This window comes from Pleurodeles waltl, chromosome 9, assembly GCF_031143425.1.
Source record: "Pleurodeles waltl isolate 20211129_DDA chromosome 9, aPleWal1.hap1.20221129, whole genome shotgun sequence".
In the NCBI taxonomy this organism is placed as follows: Eukaryota; Metazoa; Chordata; class Amphibia; order Caudata; family Salamandridae; genus Pleurodeles; species Pleurodeles waltl.
The window spans coordinates 529,187,044-529,214,842 of NC_090448.1; the positions used below are offsets into that span (position 1 = coordinate 529,187,044).

General features: G+C 42.6%; 1 protein-coding gene across 1 annotated transcript in view; it reads left to right on the forward strand.

The window, feature by feature from the left end:
• Positions 1–27,799, forward strand: part of PELI2 (pellino E3 ubiquitin protein ligase family member 2) — a 148,304-nt gene that overhangs the window by 96,301 nt on the left and 24,204 nt on the right. Inside the window, exon 6 of the mRNA XM_069207431.1 lies at positions 6,702–6,737. Within this exon, the coding sequence (XP_069063532.1) occupies positions 6,702–6,737 (36 nt within the window). The remainder of the gene's footprint in view (positions 1–6,701; positions 6,738–27,799) is intronic.

Consider the following 27,799-nt stretch of genomic DNA (forward strand, 5'->3'; position numbering starts at 1 on the left):
GTTTGTCAGAAAGCACAATACCCATGTCCTCACTAAATGGCAGGAGGGTGAAAAGAATTTGAATATACAGCACTACAAGCTAGTTACAAAGTAACATTTTCTATACAGCAGCTATTCTGATGATGTTTTAAAAAATATATATATATTTTAAGAATACAAGACTTTGTGAAAATAGGGTGTGCCCACCCCAGCAGTTTTAGATCAGACCATATTGAAACAGCATACGCACTCGCTGACCCTGTCTTCCTCTCTTCCCTTGCCTTCCTTTTTCATGAAAAGTATCTAAAACTGTGATAGATGTAATGCTTGAAAACATCTCAGCCACTTATGATTCCTCGGGCCACATCCCCATCCTTCCATGTTTTGCACACCATGACACCTTAGTTTGGACCTAGACTGGTTCCGTGCTCACTGTGCCACTGGAATCGAGCAATATCTGGCTGAAGAGCCGATAATAGGAGCAAAAATGTTCCTAGGGTGCTTGTATTCCGGTTCAGGGAGGACCTGGCTTTGCAGTTCAGACTGGAATGTTCTTATTGAAGCAGGCTGGAGACTTGTTTGCATATGGGTCGGTCCAAACTAAAGCGTTATGGTGGGTGGAAAAACGATGAATTGGGATGCAGCCCCGAGTGATTGCCAGCGGATGAGATTAATTCAAGCATTCCATCCATCGAGATTAATTCAAGCATTCCACCCATCACCTTGCTGTTGTTCCTTTACATGAGGCCTAACAGAAGTGACATTTGTCATTAATATCGTGTTGAGATTTGCTGCGCCCAACTAGTCAAAATAATAAAATGTTAATGGCACATTGATTGATTGGTCTTTGAGGCCTTTTACATATGAAAGTGGATCCGACACAAGTTTTTATTTTCACAGCCAACCTCTTATTCTTGGTTTCAGAATATTTGTTTGGCTTTCACGTTCCATTTATTTTTTTTTTTTTTGTATTAAAAAAACTTTATTTAGAATTTCTCCTTCCCATATTGCAGAGTACTGCGCAATTGTATGATTAATGAGACAATGAATTTGGTTTATTTGAAAACGAACAGCAATCTAGATATCTCTTCAGAAGTGAATGTTTCGTTTGCAATTAGTTCATTCGTATTCTGCATACCGTTTTTCCCCACCGTCTGGTTTCTTTTTCCTCTTGTCTGCACTTGTTTACTTATCAATGAATATCTTATTTTGATAGCTTTTTACTATGTTTTAATAGCGTATAACTCCATCTGAAAGGTATATTTCTTTAGTTGTGTTCTTTTATTTTCCTCTTTCAAATGTTTTTAACAACTGTAAGAAGGTGTCTGCTTTTCTTCCAATTACGTACCAACTGAAGTCTGTCATTGCTGTGGGTCATAGTAAAAAACTGGAGGGTTTTATTTTGTTCCTCTCCGAAACCTACTTCTTGCCCTGTAGGATAAAATTATGTATTAAATACTGCTGTTTTATTGAGACCATAAACACAATACTGTACTGTACTTTGTCTTATCAAAAGATAGAATGTCATGATGCGTAATCTTTGTCGTCATTTGAGCCCCTGATTATACACCACATGTTCTCATCCTGAAACACTTATATCTTTACTTTACTTTTTTCGTATTTAATGTTGTATTTTTCGATCAAATAATTGAATTATGAGTTTCTATCGCTAGATCAAGGGTTAGCCAAGACCTTTTGATTTACTGAAATAATAAGTATAATACAGTTCTAGGGGCCTTCAGATAGTCCTCATCATCCATTTATCTGCTGTTGAGCCGTTCACATTTTTCTCCTGCCCATCACACCACACGCCATACTGCATGGGGCAAGGGATCAGGCCACTTAATCCCTTGGCTTACTTCACTGCGAGTCTGCGAGCATTTTGCACATCTAGCACATCCACACACAAAATAGTTCCCTTAATTGCCAGGGACCATAATAGGAATTTATGCTTTTTTGAGACGAAAATATTTTTGCTTTTAAGGTGTGTGTTTTTTTTTTTTTTTTTAAAGCAGCAGCTTCCACAACACTAACATTTTTAAAAAACCATGACAAAAAGAAGCATTGGAAAAAGGCTGTCAGTCAATGACAGATCTTTTGGTTTTGCAGGTGCTTGTTTTTCCAAATGTGTTATAGTTTTTAGCTCCTCTTGCGTTTTCTTCTTGAAACAGTTCACACAGTCACAGCTTCACTAGTGAATATCCGTTTGAGTTTTTTTTTTCAATTATTCAAGTGGTCTTTGTCTCAGTTGGTGTAGCACCTCTTAAATAATGCTCTTGAAAATAAGGTCAATTTTTAGGGTTAAACCTGCGTGAACATGCATTCTCACTTGCAAAACGCTATTGTTTACAGAAAGGGCTTGGAGCCCACCTGTTCCTCATCATTTATTAGCTTCAGTGTCGCCCTTCTTTGCAGCCTCCTACATGCCCAGGACAGAGCAAGCGTAACTTACAATTCTTGCTGTGGAGCACGGATTAAGCACAGATTGATTAAATTTAATCATTGTTTGTCTGTTGCTCCCTGCTTGATTAAGGTACTATTTCTTCTCCTCCCCCACACCTTCTACCTGGTACTCTCTCAATATTTTTTTTTTTTTTTTGTCTACTGCTTTATTATAGTGTTTTTTTCTTGTGATATAGCGCGTTACTAGCACCACAACTTTTCCAAGTGACAAGCTCTGTGATTCCATTTAGCTAGATACCATCCTCACAATTTTGAAACAACCATCTCTAAAACGGTTCAAGCATTCATAGCTGGCGAGCCATCTGTGACATCTTTTACTGTCACTTACCCTGTGAGTGAAAGTTATTTCCTATGCGGTCTGGCGAGCGTTTTTTTGTTTTGTGGCAGGGCCCTTGTCAGGTTAATGTGACCAGAGCATGGGCTACGAGTGACAAAGATTCTAGCCTAACAGGACGGACCTGGCCTTGTTCTCTTCAGTGCAAAGCTGGGGCTGGTCCATTTGGTGAGAGCTGCCACTTCCCTGAACCTGATTGGTAGACGTTTGTAAGGGCAGTGGTGGTGATATATTTTTTTTAAAACATTTTTTACTTTTTTTTAAAAAAAACTTGCCCCTTCCCTAAATTCTTTCTTTTCCTCAGACTTGCCTCCCGCCCTTTCCCTGTAACTGTCTTCACTACTCTATTATACTGGATACATTCTCCTCATCTTGCATTCATGATGCTTCTAAAGCTTTCTTGGTGTATGTACAATAGAACAGACCACGTTTCCTACATAATTCATTTGTCCGGTAGGGTGCCCTTCGAATGGGCACACATTAGACAAGGGGGTCTCCCTGCAGTCTGCTACTAGGATACACTTTAAAATTAACCGCAGGGTAGCTTCAAGACCTGCTGAGTTTATGAAATAATTCTACAATCTTAGTATCAAAATAAAATATAACCTATTTTTGAATGGTGTTTGTGATTTAAGCATGAAAACATTGCTTAAAAAAAACACTGAGAAAGACAATAGATCATACATAGGCGAGACCTGTTGGCTTTGACAATGCTTGTTTCTGTATGCTTATGGGAGAAACTATATTGTTCTCCAATAAAAAAATAACAGCATCTGTATTTGCACCATAAACCTTTCAACTCTAGAGCAGTTAGAATCAACGGGTCATTTATTATTTGAGCCTTTTAAGTGAAACCTTAAACTATATTAAGATCCTCAAATATTTATGGATGCTTGTGTACGTAATTACACTATCCAGGGATTTTTTTTTTTTTAATATTGAAAATATCTCCTGTTTTTTTTTTTTTTTTTTTTTTTTTCAGGATCCTGGAACATTTTCCGTAGACGAGCCCTATTTTTTTGTTATTATCTCGAAGAGATGGGGGGGTTAGTGTAACCTGCAGATGATTGTTCTTGATTCTTTTAAAATCATGTCTGCACCAGAATTTTGAAAACATTTTGAGGCCAGTTATATAGTATTTCGGTTATCCAGTCTACACTGTAATCTTTGCAGTTATGACTGAAAAATTGAGAATCTCTTCAAGAAAAGGAAGCAGAATGTTTAAGCATTTTAATTACTAAAAACAGTTTTTTGGCTACGTGTTCTACTTGACTTTTAAATTAGAGATTTGAAATAATATAAATCTCTAAATTACTCACTGAATTTGCTGAAATTGAACATGCTCCCATCCCAGTGACCCAGTCAGGCAAATTTAAATTTTGTGAACTCTTTTGGGGTTAAAAGGAGTCCATATTTAGGTGAATTAATCACCTTCAAACATCTTGTCAGCTGGAAAACCTTTGCAAGTTCCTGGTTTGAAAAGGAGGCCTGGCCTATAGATGTGTTTAGTCCAAACGCAAATTATGTCAGCTGTATGTGCAGCACATCCTTTTTGGAGACCGCTTTCCGCCTCTGTTCCTCCCTCAACTGTCACCACGCTCCCACACGTCTCGGTACCTGGATTCTCAATCGAGAACCCTGGAACGCCACCGGCATCTCGTGGCTAGCTACAACACATACCGTATTTAAGGGATGTGGCTTGGTATAGAAAGATGAGCTTATTGGAGTTTGTGTATTTGCATTTTGAAAGGATTGAATCAATTTTAATGCTGCATCATGGATACCCATTTCCTTTAATTTAGATATTAGTATGGTCAATTGTGTCTAAAGCAGTGGATAAGTGGAGAAGGACAAGAGCACCTACATGGTTTATCCATCTTACTCTGAAAAACTGGGAAAACCAAGGTGAAAGAAGATTTCCACTTGTAGGATTCGTTCTTACAGACCAAGGGGGTCCGTCCCTCTGAGTTGAGGTGCCATCATATCAATCTGGTTTAAGTCAAACCAGGCAGCCGATGTGTTTATTATTGAGACGCATTGTTTGGATTTGCTGCATCGAACTGCTGACATTTACTGGGGGGAGGTGGTGGAATTTGGGAGATTGTGCAAGATCGTGTCCATCATGTGGGGATTTTACATTTTTGAATTATACAACTGCATTACATTTCACATTTTTACTAGTGCATTTCACATAATCACTGCATTTGTAGGCACAGGAAAATAAGTGATTTGTCTCACAATAGTCCGTGTTAATCTCATGATTTTTCAGTGAACTGCCCAGGCCAGGATTTTAAACCCATTTTCCAAAGTTGACATTCAGCAGTCTTGCCGTTAGACAACATCTCTTGCCTCCATCGAGAAGACTGCAGCACCTTCTTTGGTCAACCTGGGCAGCATTCTTTTTCTTAAAGACTTATCCACTACTAGAATTTGATATTGTATTTGTACCTACTCCTCCAACTACACTATCAGCTCTTCCTAACCTCCAAAATGCAATGTAAAAGACGCATTTACCTCTACCATAAAGGCAGCAGGTATATCTGCATTTGTTCTCTCTGTAAATTTGTAGTCTTTGGCGGTGATATTAGTAGAAAAAAGCTACTGGTCTTTTAAGAGATACCAATGAGGTCATTGTGAATATCCATTTGGTGCGTCCTGTAGCTCAGACATGTTAGTGCATTTTTATTGACATGTGCATCAGTCTTAGTAACAATTAACCATGCAATGCACTAACAGGACTGAATGCAGACACCCAACAAAAACTGAAGAAGCCTCTGGCGAGGAGTACTGCTATTTCTGTGCCTCAGTGTGAGGACAATTTATGTTAGGATTTTAGATCAACGTTCATGTAAGCAGTAGTCCAGGAAGAAAAAACTGCTTGCCCAGGCTGATTTTTACACTTACTAAAACCAGTTTCCTCCTGCGGCGGGTTCAGTCCTCCTTTTGCCAACTCTGTACACCTAGATATCTGTAGCAGTACTTCAAAAGAAAATGCCAGAGCCAGAGGTAGAAATAATCTCTCATTTTCCCTCGGGTAATTCTTCTACACATATCAAACAGTGACTACAGACCTCCTCCTACACTTTCAGCCACTTCAGGAGGGTGCAGAATATCATATCGTATGAAAGCAAAAGAGTGCTTAATATTCTACGAAATGGCTAGTCCTTGGGTGCCAGAATTACCCTTCCAAATATTGTACTCATAAGGCCCAACCCCTTCAATCTAGTCCAGCTATATCATAAAGTTTAGAAATTACAGAAAAAGGTAGTCTACACTTAAATCTCAAATGGACAGAAATATTTTCTTCTGCTACTTACTGGTTAAAAAAATGCGATATGAAACAAGAATGCAGGTCAATCAGGGTCTAAGAAAAACAGATCAGCTGATGAGAAAATACAATTTAGAAGGTTTGTTCATGGGTTCTGGATGTGCACAGTGTACCTTCTGGTAGGGTTGCCTCCTTTCTCAGAAAACAATACAGTCCATTTGTTTATATTTAGCTATTCTGGATGGGACAAGAGCTGACTGATGAATAAGAATTTGTGTACAATCCAAAAATTATTTTTAACACGGAAATTGTCACTGTTTTTGGTTTAGTATTTATTAAGAAGCAACTTGGGCTACCCTTTGTATGTTTTAATCAATTTCGTTGGAGGAACATATTTTTAATAATCAACTCTGCGTCCGACCTTAAATACACAATGACTCCTGTGCTTCCATAATGATAATGTATAACGTGCTTTCATAACTTTAAATTGCCAGAAATGTCAGCTGAGTATGATAATTTTGAAACAAAATGAGCTAAAGGTTTTATTTTTTCCCCAACATTTGTTGTTGTATGTTTCTAATACTTCTCTGTTATTTAACTAATATCACAATAATATGAGAATGACGTTAATCACTAAATATCTTTTACTTTTTCCAGGTTGAAATACCTAATGATGGTACAGATTTACACATGGTATGTCTGTTTTATGTTTTTTAATCTTGCCTTTCCAGCTTTCTTGTTTCCGGTTTAAGTTTTGTGTAAGATGTACGCATTTTTATGTTCTTGAAATTGTATAGTATGCCTTCTTGTAGTGTCTATATCTTATAATTATGTTTTTTTCCTCTGAACCTTGCCAGAGAAACCCCCTTCTCATAATGTTGATGTAGTTTCTCACTACTTCACAAATAGTCTGTCATAAGCCTAATTTCTTTGTGGAGGTGCTGTTGTGCTACAATAATTTGCTTTATCATGTCCTCTCATAGGATAAATGGAGAGATGAGTTCCTCACAGAATCCATCTTTGGCACAGAACCATGCCTACAATTTATTTCATTTTGATAATAGATATGTTTTGCATGCATACTCTTATTTTCCAGCATAGAATTATGTATTCTATATCGTCAGAATGTGCATACCACTGGAATACTATTTTGTTTTCCCAAAGTTTGTGCTATGTTCGCCACTGTCAGATCTCAGAATTCACTATCATATCAGCCAGAAGCAAAAATTCACCCATCATGTTTATGTCCTCTTCTGATTATTTTCCTACTGAATATTTGTTCCTGCAGATTTGTTCAGTGAATCATGCTCAAGAATTGATCAGTTCATTTTCATCAGTAACAACAAGTATCTTTGATACGTGGTGCAGTTTAGTGTGAGCAGTAGAGTTGCATGGCATCAATGGAAGTGACACCAAATGCAGTTCATTAAGCATCTGAAGTGGACAGGGCTATTTAATGTTTTGCCCCCTCAGATTTTAGGTACTTAGATACAAAATAATAGACTGTCTCCCCAGAAGTCCTTGCGCTTAAAGCTGTGTTTCAGGTGCAGGAAGCAGATGTCCATTGGGGACACTAACAAGGACTGTCTTTGGTTCCTTGGAGCTTCATTTTGTGTCTCATCACGGATGCACTTGGAAGCCTTCTGGGACTGGGAGGCTAAGTACACTCTGGTTTCTCTATAGGCAATGTCTAGGACCAGTTACACATCCAGGCCCCTCTTGGTGGTAGTTCTCTGGAACACATCATTGTAGGCACATGCTTTCTTCCTTTTTTTATCAGGAAAAAACAAATTAATAGGTGCAAAGAGTGATCTTGGTAACCAGTGCCAGTTCTGCAGCCATTTTCCAAAGTAAGTCTAGCTTCTTTTCGAGCCTTCCCAGCCCAAACTGATGCCTTCTGATGGCAGGGTTGCCAGTATTTGCCCAGAACCCCACTGATGTACCTTCTTATGTTGCCACAAATTCTGTGACACCTGTATCTTTTTGCAATCATATTGCCTAAGTCAACCTCTAATAAACCAAGACCAGATATCAGCAATCCCATCTCGGCTCCTCGGAAGGTAACTGGTGTTTTCTTCTTCTTTTCTTCTTCTTTTTTTTTTTTTAGTTTATCAGAACAGCATTCTGAATCTGCAGAGTATCTAGGGTAGTCTGATATTCCACAGATTACGGAAATCTCAGGTTTTCTTCCTCCTGGTTTCATCGTCTCTAACAATAGTATTCTGATGCCTTGGACTTTTACCATGTGCTTCTCAGAGATGAAGAGGATGTCATTTGGACTGACCAAGGCCTCCCACACAAACTGAAGCAAGATTGCTAATAGATTAACATAATTCATGAGGTCTAGATTCTTTTTTGAAGTGGAATTTTAGACTCGGGGGCCCAGTAGTTGACTAGGTTCGGTTCTCTGGTGTGATTATGGAGACTTTGGTGATATCTGTACCTGCTGAAAAACATCAGCTTAGACTATTTACTGAGATACTATCAGTCAAGCAGACAGCGTCAAAACTGATGCTTCAATTTAGTGACGCATTAATACTTCAATTTAGTGATGTGTTAATGCCCTCTGCTTGAAGCCTGGGAAGATTTATCTCCCCAACAGTTTCTTGAGCTGGTTACAAGAAGCAGAGGACAGCTCCCTCAGATCCACCATTCCTTCCTGCTCTTGAAAGCCTTTTGACTTGGCCTTAATTTGTTTAGTTTAAGCAGAATGCATTCAGTAAAGCCCTCTCAGATAGGGATTCAAAGAAGCTGGATATTCTTTTCACAGAAGTTTCGTTAAGCCTCTGCATTCACTTACTGCTCCCATGCTGTCTTGAAGAAGCTTTTCTTGTGGTGCCCATGTTGCCAGAGAATGATAGAATCCTCATGCTCCCTGATGTAGGATCGCCTGGAGGGATTGTAAGAATGTGGACTAGAGCAAAAGCTGCTGTTGCCTTTGCATGGTCCATAGCTACAGTAGCAGTCCTCAGTATACATGCCTGATGTACTCCACCAGTTTCTCCGAAGACGTCTAGCCTCAACCTTTGGCGAGTCCATTGACTGGCAGTGCCTTTTTCAGAAAAAGCTGACAGCTCTGTTAAGTACTTAAGGTGGAGCCAGGGATACTGCCATGACCTTGGGCTGGTGCATTCAAGTGAAGAAATTTTACCCACAACCCAGGAAATTCTGGGTTCAGTGCTTTCGACCTGTAACCAAACCGCAATTTATTCACCCCAACAGAAACATGGAGTCGGCAGAGGATAACAGCAGCTATCTTCCTCTTTATTTGCGAACACCCTAAAACCTCAAAGAACTTAACCTTTTGAGGATTCAGTCAGCCACTCTTTCTCTCGGAGTGGGAGAAATTCACAGTCCAGTGTGTCCTTCAGATAAAATCAGGCTGTAATCCAATAGAGGCTTTTGTTGTAATCGTCCCCCCAGCCTTTGCCCACCACCCTGAAATAGTTCATGAAGGTGCTTCACTCCCTCTTCAGAAAGTATGCCATACAGAGTGTTCAGCAGTCGAAAAAAGCGCAGGTCTTTTTTCCCCAGGTACTTCCTGATGCTGAAGAAACTAACATTGGCACAGTCAATAGGACTCGTCTTTAGGAGTGTTTATAAGTGTTTAGCCATGAAGCACATGATCCTGGGTGCCGGGCCACTAGGGATTGAATAGCTATACAATTACTACATACTGGGTCATGCACTCTGATTCTGGAATACATGCTTCCCTGTGCTGCATGCTTCTTCCTGGGCGGCTTTCGGGAATTAAAAGCAATGACAGGGGGTGAATTGAAAATAACTATGGGAGGGTGGGAGAGAAGTGAAAGCAATGTTGGGAGGATGAGGGGAATTGAAAGCAGCAATGGGAGTCAGCTGAAAAATTGTACAAATATTGCATGTCCTAGGGTTAAACGGATCTTTGCAACATTTAAAACGTTTGTGTAAGCATTTCTATTTTAGATTGTGCAGACACATCGGTTGACTAAGTAACACCGCTCAAGTATTCATCAACAAACAGTTTTGAAGGAAAATATTTTCTGGAGAAATACTATGTTTAAAAAGACCTGACACAAACAAATTAGCTACTCTGTTGTACAGCGAGAACGTGGATTCATGCCAGTTAAACCACCTAAGGCCAAAGTAGATGTACATAAAATGTCCAACACATCAAGCCTTTGAAAGTTAAGCGTACCAACTCCTTAATTGCCTTCAAAATATTATGCCCTAGAGAGCAGGGGCTTGGGTTCCTAGACCATCAAACATGTCCTTGTATCAGCCCACTCTGGTGCCAATCACCAGGATTTTGAAGGAGCCCCCCTTGCGTTTGGTGAAAAGTAGTTATGAGTGCAGCCTTTTACAATGCTGGAATATCTGATTCACATTCAAGAGATGTTGAGGTTTAAATTGACTAATAAAATCCCAAGCCGTTCTGAGCTAGTCCGTCGTAAGCGCCTTTGAATTTAGCCTCTGTGCATTTCTCCACCTCCCAAAGATTACCAACAAGCGACAACATAGAGAAGAAAGGTTGTAGGTGACAAAAATGAGGTGTGCTGCAGCATGCTTTACCTGTGTACACAATGGCGCCCTCGTCCATGCGCCCTTTCGTGGCCATAATCAGCTAGTGTCTGTTCACGTGAGGGGGTCTGAGAGGGGCGGGCCCAAAACTACCATGGCGCGTGTGAGAGAAACAAAGAACAATTGACAAAATAGAGAAGAAAGGTTTTTGGAGACAAAAATTAGGTGTGGTACAGCATGCTTTTCCTGTGTACACAATGACGGGTGTGAGCTTAACAAACAAAACACGGTATTGTGGGGTTGTATTATCTCGGCTGCGGCACAGCAAGGAGCTGTCCTCCAGTCCTGGCTTCAGTCTATCATCGAGAGCCTGGATGCCCAAACTGAAAGTCTTTGGTATCTTTCGGACGTCTCGTCCCTTAATAGTATATTCGCAGTAGTTCTTGTATCTGCCCAGCTCTTCCCGCTAAACCCAGCCGCACAAGAGACTGCTTCCACAAGTAAGCAGGAAAGACAGCGCGGGTCAGTCGCATATGCCAGACTATCTTTTCCAGTCCTGATTTTCTCAATCCCTGAGCTGTTTTAGAGGTGCTGAAACTAACAAAACAAGGGGGTAAAAGCGTGAGGTACCGCTGTGCACATGACAAAAGGAGTAGTCAAAGTGCAGCACTTGTGAAATGAGCGCAGCACTGAATGAAAATATGTTCAAGTCTCTTCTCTTCAGAATAAAAAATAGAGGTGAGCGAGCCGGAAGGCACAGCCGCAATACTTAAAGATGTGGCGTGGCTTGTCGTGCTGATCATGGAACAAAAATACTTCAGATAAAGTTGCAACCACAGTTAAATAAATAAAAAAGAGTGTACCAAAACTAAAACATATTGCCGATATTGAAAGAATACGTGTAAGCAGCTGCAGTCTCCAGGGTGGGAACAAAACAGCCAAAAGGCGGGACAAATATAAATATTCACCCACAACATTAAAAGAATTTCGAAAGCCAGAGGAAATAACCAATGAAAAAGCGCTGGGCGTGTTCAAAGCCCATAGTGCAAATACCGCATGTCTCGAAGACAGCGCATGCGCGCTGCCTAGGCTCAACCTAAAAACAGATGTTCGTATTAAAAACATGAACTGCTTTATAACCCAGGCAGAATCCCTGAATATTACTCTGTAACAGTAGTGGTTCATTGTCGTAACGCATACACAGTTATATAAAAACTACGTCTCTATTGCAAAACGTCCCTGGCCTCCATCTTGCCACAGAAGTAGGTTGCTGCTATAGGGATGCTGAAAGCATTACGTTGCAATTATCTCAACACTATTTATTTAAACGTTTTGACAATGCGTCCTTGTCGGCAGCACACTAATGTCAGCCAATCATGCCAACCTGGGACCAGAGACTGCAATCCTCTGTTTTTTTTTTTAAAAGGATTCTTACTCAGCTGGCACCAAAACTGTTTTACCTCTCGGGCAACTTAATGATTGTAAACTAGTAGCCTCTTGGTTTCTCCCAGAGCTGCAGGTAAGATGGCTTTTCTAAATATGCTTTCACCCGCTGTCATCAGTATCGCTTAATACTACTGAATAGCCTAGTCCTCAGTCTTTCGTTCTTAGTCCTCAGGCTGTCGCTTCTGATCTGTCAATTGAACCTGCAGATTAACTTGTTTGTTCTATCTTAAATAATTCAGACACACACGTTAAGTTAGGATTAATAAATATATGGTCCGTGCAAAAACCTATACAGGAAATAACTGACTTAGTAACTCAATTAAAATTTGATGGCCTCTGGGTACCTAAAATGTGGCTAAAACACAATCAAAGTAATTCCTCTGGATTAATCCATTTTAAGGTGTGAAAGACTTGGAGATGGGCTCCGTAGAGGCATTGTTTTTAATCCAGTATTGGAACTTTCATAGTTTCATATGCTTGAATACTTCACCGCTGTCGAGATTGGAGTCCCCGGTGTAATACATAAGATACGCTTATATATGTATACCTACATTACATGCGTTAGGCCTTTAGCTTAGTGACATATCAGTCATTTTGTTCAACCAATCAGGCTGCACCACCTTCTAGAAGCCTCCTGTGAGGAACTGCCTTCCCTCAGATTTTCTATTGCTCGTCATGCTGAGGAGTCTCCTTTGAGCTCTGCTCAGTTTTCCTCTTAGAAACGTATTCCCTGGGATTTCGGAATTTACATCTCTTCTTCTGGTGCTTCAAACTGGCTGCCATGTCAGACACCAGAAAGAGGGCTTTTCAGATCCTGTGCGACCTGTCTGAAAACGAGATTATATGTGGGTGACCCACATGATGATTGCATATACTGCTTATACCCAAATCACAAGACCAAAGACTGCAAGATATGTAGAAAATGTTCTACAAAGAAGAGAGAGCTGTCTTCTTTTGTGGCTTCAAAAATGTAAATCCGGCCATCCAGCCTCTGACGAGGACAGTGCCTCATCTTCTATCTCTGTCACAAAGACACCTGTTTAGAGACCAAATGAAGGCTCAGATATTAAGGAATCTCCTAAAAAGGCTCCAAAAAAGTAATCTGAAAGCTCTTCAAAAATTCACAGCCCTGCAAAGAAAATGCAGCCTGGCATTCCGGGAGGGTCAGGCACCCACACTAAACCCAAAAAGAAAACTCTTTCTAAGCCCCCAACGCCACCTCTAAAAATGAAACATAAATTCTAGAAGCCAGGATCTGCGCCATTGATGGCACCATCGTCGACTACGTTCTCATTGATGACTTTATCATCAACAATGACATAACCATAATCACTATTTCAGTGCTGACGGCGGTGACCTCAGGATCCTCGTCGACAATGCTTTCATCCTCTTTGCCGGGGCGACCCATCTCGTCGCCAGGGCTCTACTCATCTACAACCCTCCCGTCGACAGTCTTGTCTATAGGCCTCACGTAGACGGCCCTGCCGGCGATACCTCCAATGACGCCCCAGTCGACGGCGCCCTCGTCGACGATACTCCAGTCGATGAGAAAGTAGTCATTGGTGGAGGCATTGTCGACTGAAGCATCGACGACACCTCCGCCGAAGGCTACCTTCTCGTCCATGCCACCGTCGACGACCGCGACTTTTCTGTCGTCGACGATCAAACCAATACCTACAAAGATGCAAAAACCATCTTCATGGCATCTTTACTCGTCGATGGAGCATACGCCACTTACAAAGATGTCCAAGACTCTTCTAACGCCATCCACAACATCTGCAAGGAAGGTATCAAGGCTTTTGTCTCTTGGATGATGATAATGATTCAGATGATGAAGGGGTATATGGAGTGGCTAGTAGTCCATACCAGTTACATGTGGAAGGCCAGGAATATTCTGACGATGACTCATATTATGACCAGCACTACATTGAACCACTTCCTCAACAATAGCAGCAGGAAATGGTATGTTTGCCCTCCTTCTGACCTGCAAGCCATGCTAGCAGATTATAAAGAACGCTTCTGTCCACAGCCAACTGTCATTCCCCAGCCAGTGGTTTCCACACCAAGTGCTCCAAAGTCGCTATATCTGCAGGTACAACCTACCACTCAGCACGTTTCTCTGCAGAATCCGCAAATCTACGCTTCTTCAGATGATGAAGCGGAATACCGAGAAGTACTTACAACACAGGATGAGTCGGACAACTATATATTTCCAACGCCTGCCTCTCTGGAGCCAACTTCTGTTGAGTCCCCTCCAGAAGATATTGCTAGATTCCATGATTTATTGGAGGAATCTGTGACATGATTTGAATTACAAATGCCCACAACCCAGCAAGATTGTTTCTTGAATGAATTTAAAGAACCTCATAGGAAAGTCATCAGAGCTATCCCAATTATGGCCCATGTGTGGAATTGTGGTTTGAAAATAATACATAACCCTGCTACTGTACCAGCGGTCTTGCCTAAGCTGGCGAAAAAGTACAAAACAACGGATGACGCTCCTGCCTGCCTATCAGGTCATCCAAAGCCAGATTCAGTAATTTCCCAAGTGGCACAAAAAGTTCCAGGAACCCTTCTGCATCTCAGACCGTGCCTTCCGGATAAGGAAGGTAGGCACTTTGAAAACATCGGGAAAAGATTCTCCTCAATGTCTGCCATTGTGGTGTGTGCAGCAAACTCCTTAGTGCTATTTGGCAGGTATGATTGGCAACTATGGTCGGACATCACTCACTCCTTAGACGAGTTTCCAGAAACTAATAAAGCAGATGCTAGGAAAATTCTTCTGGAAGGGCAGCACTCTTCTTCAGAGATAATAAACTCTGCACTAGATATTGCTGCAATGGGTTTTAGGCTTTTGGCTGGATCAGCAGTGTTAAGGCGCCAAGGATGGCTTAAAGCCACTAACTTTCGACCAGAAGTGCGAACGAAGATTCTGGACCTTCCTTATGATGGGGAAGCATTTTTCGACAAACAAGTCGACGACGCCTTCCAGACAATCAAAGCAGACACGGATACTGCCAAATCGCTAGGCTCCCTACAATATAAGAAAACACCCTTTCGAGGTGCCAGAGGCAGAGGGCAGCCTTCCTTTCGTGAAGAATACCAGCAATACAGTTATATTCCTATAACTCCAACCTACCAGACCCAAATATCATCAAAGACAACCGCCTGCAGAGGCATATAGCAGGCCTCCTCACAGAGGAAAGTCTGGGAGGCAATCCAAGGATCCCTCCAGCAGGCAATGACAACCTCCAACTGCTGGCTGCCTCCCCTTCCTCACTAAAACACCACCTTCATAGTTGGCGTCAAATAACAAACAAGTGGGTCCTAAACATAATACGATTCGGTCCGCTTCTAGAATTTATATGTATGCCCTGGTGGACACCTCCCTCCCAAGTACATCAAAGACATCTCCATCTTCTCAACCCAGAAACGGAGGTGATGTTAACCAGAGGAGCAATAGAATTTGTACCTGTACCCAAAGGGGAAAGGGTTTCTATTCTTGGTTCTTCCTAATCAGAAAACAATATCGTCTATGGAGACCCATACTGGAACTAAGGGAGCTGAAAAAATAAAATAGTAATTCCACATGATGACATTGAAAGACATCTTGCAGCTTCTCAACAGAGCGGACTACATGGCTTCCCTAGACCTGCAAGACGCCTACTTCCACATACACATCCTCCCAAAACACAGGCAGTTCCTAAGATTTATGGTAGCCGGCAGGCACTGTCAATTCAAGGTGCTCCCTTTCAGGCTCAAGTCCCCTCCCTGGATTTTAACCATAAGTCTAGCCCCTGTTGCAGCATATCCAAGGCGCAAGCGATATCAAATCTTTCCATACCTAGACGTCTGGTTAGTAAAGGCTTCCGACATCCAGTCAGTACGCAGAGCTCTCAAGGCGACCTTACTCCTTTTCAAACAATTGGGCCTCACTCTCAACCAGGAAAAGTCCCAGCTTCCGCCATCCACAAGCATAGTCTTTCTGGGCGCCATACTGGATACAGTCCAAACCAAGGCTTATCCAACAGTAGACAGACAACACAAGCTAGTCAGGCTAGCGAGAATAATTCAACAAAAAAAGACTCTTTCCGTTTGACGCTACACGTAATTACTGGGGATGATGTCATCTGGCATAAATCTTATTTCCCACTGTCGCCTTCGAAAGCGTCCACTCCAGGAGGAGCTAGACAAGCAATGAAACGGGACACAAGTCTCCTTCGAGGACACAATACTTGTAACCCCATTTATGGCAGCTTCTCTAGATTGGTAGATAACACCCAAGAACATTTCAAGAGGCCTATGCTTCTTAACCCAGGTCCCTCCACTAACTATAACAACGGACACATCGATGGTGGGATGGGGTGCATGTCTGCAGGACCTTCAAGTAAGTGGCAAATGATCTCTCTCTCACACTGCTCTTCATATCAACCTCCTTGAGGTCAGAGCAGTGTATCTGGCATTGCAAGCCTTCCTTCCAAGAATCCAAGGCTCTTCAGTGCTTGTCCGAACGGACAATAGTACCACTATGCACTACATCAACAAGCAAGGAGGGACTCGGTCGCATCTACTATCCAAAGAAGCACAGACCATTTGGAGCTGGTGCATTCAACACTCAGTGCACATTAAAGCGAAGCATCTCCCAGGTGTGCACAACACCACTGCGGATTCACTGAGCAGGCTAAACACATCTCCCCACGAATGGGAATTGAACCTGGAAACTCTGGACGGAATATTCCTCAGGTGGGGAAACCCAAATCTGGACCTGTTTGCTACGTCCCAGAACGTCAAATGTCGATTTTATGCAAGTTGCCATCACCAACTAGGATCGTGGAGAAATGCCCTTTCTGTAGCATGGTCAGGGATTTATTTTTACGCTTTTCCTCTGAATTCTCCTCCCACGAGTAATCTGCAAAATCAAATCGGAGCCCTGTCAGATACTTCTAATTACTCCAGCCTGGCCGCGTCAACCTTGGTACATGGAGCTACTGCTGCTGTCGTGTCCACCCCTCAGGAAAACACTGACTCTGGAGTTGCTAACCATAAATCATGGTCAGTTGAGACACCCAGATCCCAAGTCTCTCAACTTATTTGCATGGCTCCTGAATTCAAGGAGTTCGCCACTTAGACATTCCTAACTGTAAGGACATCCTGCTTAAAGCGCATGCAGATAGTACAAGTAAGACATACCAATTTAAGTGGAAACGCTTCTGCTTGTGGTGTGTCTCCAAGAACATACACCTCCTCTCTTCCACTCCGCAACAACTCTTACCTTACCTACTTCATCTAGCACACTTGGGTCGTGCCCATGCATCCATCAAGGTTCACTTTGCAGGCATTTCTAGATACAGGAGAATATCTAAGGAACCATCCCTCTGGTCTCACAGACTTCTAAAACAATTTATGAAGGGTATTTTCCTCCAGTTAAGGCCCCTCCTCCAGATTGGCAGCTTAATACTGTCTTGCGCCAGCTGATGAAAGAACCATTTGAGCCCATCCATAAAGTGGACATAGAATACCTCACATTGAAAGTAGCGCTTCTCTTAGCTCTAACATCTGCTCGCAGAGCCAGCAAAATACAAGCCTTTACAATCCAAGAGCCATTTCTACAGTTCAGAGGGGATAGTTATCCTACTTACTAACCCTAAATTTATCCCCAAAGTACCATCAGACTTTCATATTAATGAGCCAATAGTACTTCTTTCCACAACCTCAGACTGGAGCAGAAAGCGCTCTCCATTTCTCTTGACTTGAACAGATGTCTCAAATTCTACTTACAGAGAGCAAAGTCAGTCAGGAAATCAAACCAACTCTTCATATTCAGTGTACCCAGAAGAGGACATCCAGTTACTAAACAGGCCATTTCTAAGTGGATTTCGAACACAATAGCCTCTTGTTATCAGGAGGCTGGTCAACCTTTGGGCACGAGAGTGCTTGCACATTCCACTAGATCGGTTTTCACCTCTTGTGCATTGATCTCAGGCGTATCCCTAACAGACCTCTGCTGAGCAGCAACTTCGAAAACGGCACATGCTTTCATGAGGCACTATTGCTTAGATGCTGAAACGCTCTGAGATGCAACAGTTGGCCAAGAGGTCCTTAGCCATTTGTTCCAATGAAGGTGAGCCATTTCTGTACTCTCGCCATCCGCTCCCAATGTTTAGTACCACGTTTTCTGTATAATAATGGGTTTTCTTGTATAATATATATATATATATGTGTTCGATGGCATGTGTAGCTGCAGATACACATGCTTTGCACATCCCGCCATGTAGTGTTGGGCTCGGAGTGTTACAAGTTGTTTTTCTTCGAAGAAGTCTTTTCGAGTCACGAGATCGAGGGACTCCTCCCCTTTCGGCTCCATTGCACATGGGCGTCGACTCCATCTTAGATTGTTTTTTTTCCGCCATCGGGTTCGGACGTGTTCCTTTTCGCTCCGTGTTTCGGGTCGGAAAGTTAGTTAGAATCTCGGAAAAATCGTCGGTATTGTTTGCGTTCGGTATCAGGTTAGTTACAACAGATCGACACCGAATTAAGAAGAGCTCCGGTGGCCCTTCGGGGTTTTCTTCCATCCCCGTCGGGGCCTGGTCGGCCCGGCCACGTGTCTCTTCAAGGCTGATGGAACGGACCCCATTCCGCTTCTGTCCAAAATGCCATAACAAGTATCCATATACAGATCAACATCTGGTCTGTAACTTGTGTTTGTCACCAGAACACAAGGAGGATACTTGTGAGGCCTGTCGAGCGTTTCGGTCCAGGAAGACACTCAGGGACCGAATAGCAAGAAGACTGCAAATGGCGTAGGCGCCGACAGGACAAGAGTGTTTCGAGGAGGAGGAAGAAACATTCTCCACCCAGGAGTCGGACTCTGAGGCGATCGATCCCGAGGAAACGCTGAAAACCGTGAGTAAGACGTCGAAACCAAGAACTCACGAGAAAAGCGCTAAAGCCCAGGGGACGCCACCGCCAACAGGCCATGGCTTAACCCGAAAAGTAGGTGACTGTTCATCGGTACCGAAAAAGGGCGAGCTGGTGTCTAAGTCATCCGACTCCGGTCGAGATACCGGCACACAGCAATCTCAGGCCCGAGATAGTGGCTCAGAGAAGATTCGGCACCGAGACACCGGCACCGAAACGGGTCGGCACCGAGAGAGCACGACGCCGAAAGTAAAAAAGGTTTCGTCGGAGCCGAAAAAAGCAGCCGAAAAGGTTTTGGTACCGAAATATCCGGCCTCGGAACCGAAAACAAGTTCCTACACTGAGGAACAAGGACTGTCCACACAAATGAAGACACATAGATTTGGACAGGAATTACAGGCAATAGAGCCAGATCACACACAAAGACAGACAGCTCTTTATTTAAAAAGATACAGGGAAGATCAGCACTCTTCCTCCAGTCAAAATGAAACGCAAGCTTGCCTTCCAAGACAAAGTCAAACAGCCACACGCAAAGGTGGCTAAACAAGTAACACCGCCACCATCCCCACATCACTCTCCGCAACCATCACCGGTAGCCACTCCACCAATGATGCAATCCCCAACTCATACAGGAATAAGTCAAGATGACCCTGACGCATGGGACCTTTATGACGCACCAGTGTCAGATGATAGTCCAGAATGCTATCCAGCTAAACCATTGCCACCAGAGGATAGTACAGGCTACGCACAGGTGGTGTCAGGAGCAGCTGCATTTCATAATGTCAGCCTTCATTCAGAGCCCATTGAAGACGACTTTCTTTTTAATACACTGTTGTCCACACACAGCCAATATCAGAGTCTTCCTATGCTACCCGGAATGCTAAAACACTCCAAACAAGTGTTTGAGGAGCCTGTTAAAGGGAGAGCCATTACTGCAAGAGTAGATAAAAAATATAAACCGCCACCAACAGACCCAGTGTACATTACACAACAGCTAACACCAGACTCTGTTGTAGTGGGAGCAGCGCGCAAAAGAGCCAACTCTCATACTTCAGGAGATGCACCACCTCCAGATAAAGAAAGTCGAAAATTTGATGCTGCAGGCAAAAGGGTGGCGGCACAGGCAGCAAACCAGTGGCGTATTGCAAATTCGCAAGCTTTGCTAGCCAGATATGATAGGGCCCATTGGGATGAGATGCAACACCTTATTGAACATTTACCCAAGGAGTTCCAAAAAAGAGCGCAGCAAGTAGTAGAAGAAGGACAGGGTATCTCCAATAATCAGATACGGTCAGCAATGGATGCTGCAGACACAGCTGCTAGAACTGTCAACACAGCTGTAACAATAAGGAGACATGCATGGCTGCGTACATCAGGATTTAAACCAGAGATAGAGCAAGCTGTGCTGAATATGCCATTCAACGGACAGCAGTTGTTTGGGCCGGAGGTGGACACTGCGATCGAAAAACTTAAGAAAGACACTGACACGGCCAAAGCCATGGGCGCACTCTACTTCCCACAGAGCAGAGGCACATTTCGAAAGACACAATTTCGAGGGGGGTTTCGAGGGCAAACCACAGAAGCCACAACCTCAAAAACAAAGCCCACTTACCAGAGCCAGTATCAGCGGGGAGGTTTTCGGGGACAATATAGAGGGGGACAATTTCAAAGGAATAGAGGAAAGTTCCAAAGTCCCAAAACTCCTCCAAACAAGCAGTGACTTCAAGGTCACAAATCCCCAACACATAACACCTGTGGGGGGGAGACTAACCAAGTTTTACAAACATTGGGAGGAAATAACAACAGACACTTGGGTCTTAGCAATTATCCAGCATGGTTATTGCATAGAATTTCTCAAATTCCCTTCAAACATTCTACCGAAAACACACAATATGTCAAAACAACATATAGATCTTCTAGGACTAGAAGTTCAGGCATTACTACAAAAAGAAGCAATAGAGTTAGTACCAAAACAACAAATAAACAGGAGTTTACTCCCTGTACTTTCTGATACCCAAAAAAGACAAGAGTCTGAGACCTATACTAGATCTCAGAACATTAAATACCTACATCAAATCAGATCACTTTCACATGGTTACATTACAAGACGTAATCCCACTGCTCAAACAACAAGACTACATGACAACACTAGACCTAAAGGATGCATATTTCCATATACCAATACATCCTTCACACAGAAAGTACCTAAGGTTTGTATTCCAAGGGATACATTACCAATTCAAAGTGTTGCCATTCGGAATAACAACTGCACCAAGAGTTTTTACAAAATGCCTAGCAGTAGTAGCTGCACATATCAGAAGGCAGCAAATACATGTGTTCCCGTACCTAGACGATTGGTTAATCAAAACCAACACGCTAAGACTGTGTTCACAACACACAAAATATGTCATAGAAATCCTCCACAAACTAGGTTTCTCAATCAATTACACAAAGTCACACCTTCTGCCGTGTCAAACACAGCAATACTTAGGAGCAACAATCAACACAGCAAAAGGGATTGCCACTCCAAGTCCGCAAAGAGTTGACACATTTCACAATGTGATACAGACCATGTATCCAAATCAAAAGATACAAGTCAAACTGGTGATGAAACTACTAGGCATGATGTCTTCATGCATAGCCATTGTCCCAAACGCAAGGTTGCACATGCGGCCCTTACAACAGTGCCTAGCATCACAATGGTCACAAGCACAGGGTCAGCTTCTAGATCTGGTGTTGATAGACCGCCAAACATACATCTCGCTTCAATGGTGGAACAGTATAAATTTAAACCAAGGGCGGCCTTTCCAAGACCCAGTGCCACAATACGTAATAACAACAGATGCTTCCATGATAGGGTGGGGAGCACACCTCAGTCAACACAGCATCCAAGGACAATGGGACATACAGCAAAAACAGTTTCACATAAATCACTTAGAACTGTTAGCGGTATTTCTAGCGCTCAAAGCATTTCAACCCATAATAAGGCACAAACACATTCTTATCAAAACAGACAACATGACAACAATGTATTACCTAAACAAACAGGGAGGCACACACTCGACACAATTGTGTCTCCTAACACAGAAATTATGGCATTGGGCGATTCACAACCACATTCGCCTAATAGCACAATTTATTCCAGGAATTCAGAACCAGTTAGCAGACAATCTCTCTCGGGATCACCAACAGATCCACGAATGGGAGATTCACCCCCAAATACTAAACACTTACTTCCAAATGTGGGGAACACCACAAATAGATCTATTTGCAACAAAAGAAAACTCAAAATGCCAAAACTTCGCATCCAGGTACCCACAAGATCAGTCTCAGGGCAATGCGTTATGGATGAGCTGGTCAGGGATATTTGCTTACGCTTTTCCCCCTCTCCCACTCCTTCCATATCTAGTAAACAAATTGAGTCAAAACAAACTCAAACTCATACTAATAGCACCGACATGGGCAAGACAACCTTGGTACACAACACTACTAGACCTCTCAGTAGTACCTCATGTAAAACTACCAAACAGACCAGATCTGTTAACACAACACAAACAACAGATCAGACATCCAAATCCAGCATCGCTGAATCTAGCAATTTGGCTCCTGAAATCCTAGAATTCGGACACTTAGACCTCACAAAAGAATGTATGGAGGTCATAAGACAAGCTAGGAAACCTACCACTAGACACTGCTATGCAAATAAGTGGAAAAGATTTGTTTATTACTGCCATAATAATCAAATTCAACCCTTACACGCATCTGCCAAAGATATAGTAGGATACTTACTACAATTGCAAAAGTCAAAGCTAGCTTTCTCTTCAATAAAGATACATCTGACCGCAATTTCAGCCTACCTGCAAATTCTGCACTCAACTTCATTATTTAGGATACCAGTCATAAGAGCATTTATGGAAGGCCTAAAGAGAATTATACCACCACGAACACCACCAGTTCCTTCATGGAACCTCAACATTGTCTTAACACGACTCATGGGTCCACCTTTTGAGCCCATGCACTCTTGTGAAATGCAATATTTAACATGGAAAGTTGCATTTTTGATTGCCATCACATCTCTAAGAAGAGTGAGTGAAATTCAAGCATTTACCATACAAGAACCATTTATTCAAATACACAAGCATAAAGTAGTTCTACGGACAGATCCAAAATTTTTACCAAACGTGATCTCACCGTTCCACTTGAATCAAACGGTAGAATTACCAGTGTTCTTCCCACAGCCAGATTCTGTAGCTGAAAGAGCATACATTAGACATCAAAAGAGCACTAATGTACTACATTGACAGAACAAAACTAATTCGAAAAACAAAACAACAATTTATTGCTTTCCAAAAACCTCATACAGGGAATCCAATTTCTAAACAAGGCATTGCTAGATGGATAGTTAAGTGTATTCAAACCTGCTATCTTAAAGCAAAGAGAGAGCTGCCTATTACACCACAGGCACACTCAACCAGAAAAAAAGGTGCTACCATGGCCTTTCTAGGAAATATTCCAATGAACGAAATATGTAAGGCAGCAACATGGTCTACGCCTCATACATTTACCAAACACTACTGTGTAGATGTGTTAACGGCACAACAAGCCACAGTAGGTCAAGCTGTACTACGAACATTATTTCAAACAACTTCAACTCCTACAGGCTGAACCACCGCTTTTGGGGAAATAACTGCTTACTAGTCTATGCACAGCATGTGTATCTGCAGCTACACATGCCATCGAACGGAAAATGTCACTTACCCAGTGTACATCTGTTCGTGGCATTAGTCGCTGCAGATTCACATGCGCCCACCCGCCTCCCCGGGAGCCTGTAGCCGTTTAGAAGTTGATCTTGAACATTTGTAAATTTGTAAATATATTATTTAAACTTCATTATGTACATACGTATTCACTCCATTGCATGGGCACTATTACTAGCATACACAACTCCTACCTCACCCTCTCCGGGGAAAACAATCTAAGATGGAGTCGACGCCCATGCACAATGGAGTCGAAATGGGAGGAGTCCCTCGGTCTCGTGACTCGAAAAAAGACTTCTTCGAAGAAAAACAACTTGTAACACTCCGAGCCCAACACCAGATGGCGGGATGTGCACAGCATGTGAATCTGCAGCGACTAATGCCACGAACAGATGTACACTGGGTAAGTGACATTTTCCATATATATATATATATATATATATATCTGTTTGATGGCACGTGTAGCTGCAGATACACATGCTGTGCATTAGTCTGCCATCTAGTGTTGGACTCTTGAGTGTTACAAGTTGTTTTTCTTCAAAGAAGTCTTTTTTGAGTCACAGGATCGAGTGACTCCTCCTCTTCAGTTCCTTTGCGCATGGGCATTGACTCCATTGTTAGTTTGTTTTCTTTCCGCCGTTGGGTTCGGATGCGTTTCCTCTCGCTCCAAGATTTCGATTTGGAAAACTGTGCAAAACTTTCTTTTCGTCGGTATTGTGTCGATCGGGTTAATATTCTCCCATCGACACAGCAGTACTGTCGGGAAACTACTTTGTTCGCCCTTCGGGGCGCGCGTGAGCCCAACTCTGGCCTATTTGGGCCCACCGCGTGGAGAGCCTCATAGATGGGACTCCATTCCGATTCTGCCCTCGGTGCCACGCGAAGTACCCACATTCAGACCAGCATCTGGTTTGCAACATCTGCCTTTCTCCGGACCATCGGGAGGAAAACTGTGAGGTCTGTCGATCCTTCTGTTCGAAAAAGACTTTGAGACAGAAGAGCAAGAAGGCTCGAAATGGCGTAGAAGAGTGGAGAACTTTTTGACGTAGAGGAATAACTACTGCACACAGCAGTCTCCGTCCAAGATTCGGAGTCGGAGTAGGAATCTGAGGAAAACAGGCCCATCACAGCCGGCCACCATGTGAGTACGTCTGCCCCTGCACCCTCACAAAAGAAAAAACAAAAGGCCATGTCTCTGCCCGATAAAATTCTTTCGGTGACCGACCCTCCGCTTCAGCACCGAAAAAGGCCACCCCTCCAAAAACCTTGGAGTCGACAAAAAGCTCAGTTTCATACTCCAGTAAAAACCAGATTTCGGAGTCGAAAATGAGAAACTGTTTATGATCCGAGACCTTCCACAACCTTTTCGACCCCAAAAAAACACACCTCTGAGCCGAAAAAGCCGGCATATACAAGAACACAGACTTTCGAAAAGACTTAAAGAAAGCCACAAAACCTCTGAGGAGGAGTCCGAAATAGAACCAATACTGCAAATTATGGATGAGAGGCAATCCAGGATCCACATCCATAAACAAGCAGGGAGAACTGTCACAGCACCTCCTTTAAAAACAAAGAGGAAACTAGCATTTCAGGAGGAATTGGATACTATGCAGCCCCCAGCTAAAGTGCCAAAACAGAAAGAGAAGTCCGCACCTCCTCAGTCTTCTCATTCTCCTCCTCATTCTCTGCACCTGCCTTCCTCTCCTCACACCAGCCCTACACCAATGCATTTGCCAACTCAATCATATGATTCACAGCAGGACACTGTTGATCCATGGGATCTTTATGACACTGATCCCATCCCAAGCAATGATCCAGACAGCTACCCCTCTAAACCATCACCACCTGAGGATACTACTGTATATAACCAGGTCATAGCTAGGGCTGCAGCCTATCATGGGCTTACAATGCATACAGAACCACTAGAAGAGGATTTTTTTATTCAACACATTATCCTCAACTCATTCTAGGTACCAATGCCTCCCTATGCTCCTACGCATGGTAAAACATGCAGATCAAATTTTTAATGAGCCGGTGAAAGCCTGCATTATAACACCTAGAATAGAAAAGAAGTACAAACTTGCACCTTCTGACCCTGATTATATCACCCATCAGGTACCACCTGATTCTATTGTGGTTAGTGCTGCCAGGAAGAGAGAAAATAGTCAATCCTCCGGAGATGCACTCCCTTCTGATAAGAAAAGCAAGAAATTCAATGCTGCAGGGAAAAGGGTTGCATCCCAAGCGGCAAACTAATGGAGGATAGCAAACTCACAGGCACCACTAGCTCATTATGATGGAGCCCACTGGGACGAGATGAGAGATATAATACAGCATCTCCCCAAAGAACACCAGAAAAGGGCTCAACAGGTAGTGGAGGAAGGGCAAGCTATCACAAATAACCAGATAAGATCTGCCCTAGATGCAACAGATACCGCTGCAAGGAGTGTCAACACAGCAGTCACTATCCGCAGACATGCATGGCTCCGATCTTCTGGATTCAAGCCAGAAATACAACAGGCTGTGTTTAAACATGCCCTTCAATAAAAAAACATATTTTTGGGCCAGAGGTAGAGACAGCAATAGAAAAGTTATGAAAAGACTCCGACACAGCTAAAGCAATGGGTGCACTCTATTCTACACCATATAGAGGTTCATTTCGTAAACCTCAATTTCGAGGTGGTTTCAGACCACGGCTCTGAGGCATCAACCTCCCAAACAAAACCAGCCAACCAAAACAGAATACCAACAAGGTGGTTTTAGAGGGCAATATTCCAGAAATAGTGGAAAATTCCAGACCTCTAAGCAGCCTGCAGCACACCCAAAACAGTGACTTCCCTCCCTCCCTTCCACTCCACACCTCTCCTGTGGTGGGAAGACTACAGCAGTTCCACACACATTGGTAAAATATTATCACAGACAACTGGGTGCTATCAATTATCAGCAATGGTTATTGCCTAGAATTGATAAACACTCCAACTATTCCACCAAGGTTTCACAAACTAACCACAGAACACACAATTCTGTTACAAGAAGAGGTCCAGTCTCTACTACTCAAACAGGCAATAGAGTAAGCTCCACAGTCTCACTATACAGGAGTTTATTCACTATGCTTTCTAATTCCCCAAAAAGATGGCACCCTCAGGCCAATATTAGACCTCAGGCCCCTCAATCTTTACATCCTGTCATAACATCTTCACATGGTAACTTTACAGAATGTCATCCCACTCCTACAAAAACAAGATTTCATGACAGCCTTAGACCTCAAGGATGCGTATTTTCACATACCCATCCATTCTGCCCACAGACAATACCTCAGGTTTGACATTCAGGGAAAACACTACCAATTCAAAGTGTTACCCTTTGGAATAAAAACAGCACCAAGGGTATTCACAAAGTGCTTGGCAGTAGTGGCAGCCTACCTAAGAAGACAACATATACATGTCTTTCCATATCTAGACAATTGGCTAATAAAATCAAGCAGTCGTACACAATGCCAAAATCATAAGCGTTATGTAATACAAACCTTACACACACTAGGTTTCTCAATAAACTACCAAAAATCACACCTTCAACCAGCACAAATACAACCTTATTTAGGTGCAATATTAAATACTAAACAAGCTCAAGCATATCCAAATACACAAAGGATACAAGCTTTCCAAAACCTAATTCCACAAATACAACCAAATCAACAATACACTTAGATTTGTCATGAAAATTTTAGGAATGATGGCATCCTGTTTTGCAATTGTTCCACATGCAGGACTAAACATGCGGCCCTTACAACAGTGCCTTGCACAACAATGGTCACAGGTACATGGTCAACTCCAAGATCAAGTGTTGATAGACCGGCAAACATATATGTCCCTTCAGTGGTGGAATTCTACCAATCTAATCAAGGGGCGGTCATTTCAAGACCCTGTGCCTCAGACCATAATTACAACAGATGCATCAATGATTGTTTAGGTGAACTCCCCAAGCAATCACGACATTCAAGGACAATGGGATGTCAAACAGAAACAGCTACACATAAACCACTTTGAGTGCTAGAAAGACAGCTAATAACTCCAAGCTTTTCAACCTCTTCTCACACAGAAGATTGTTCTTATCAAAACAGAGAATATAACAACC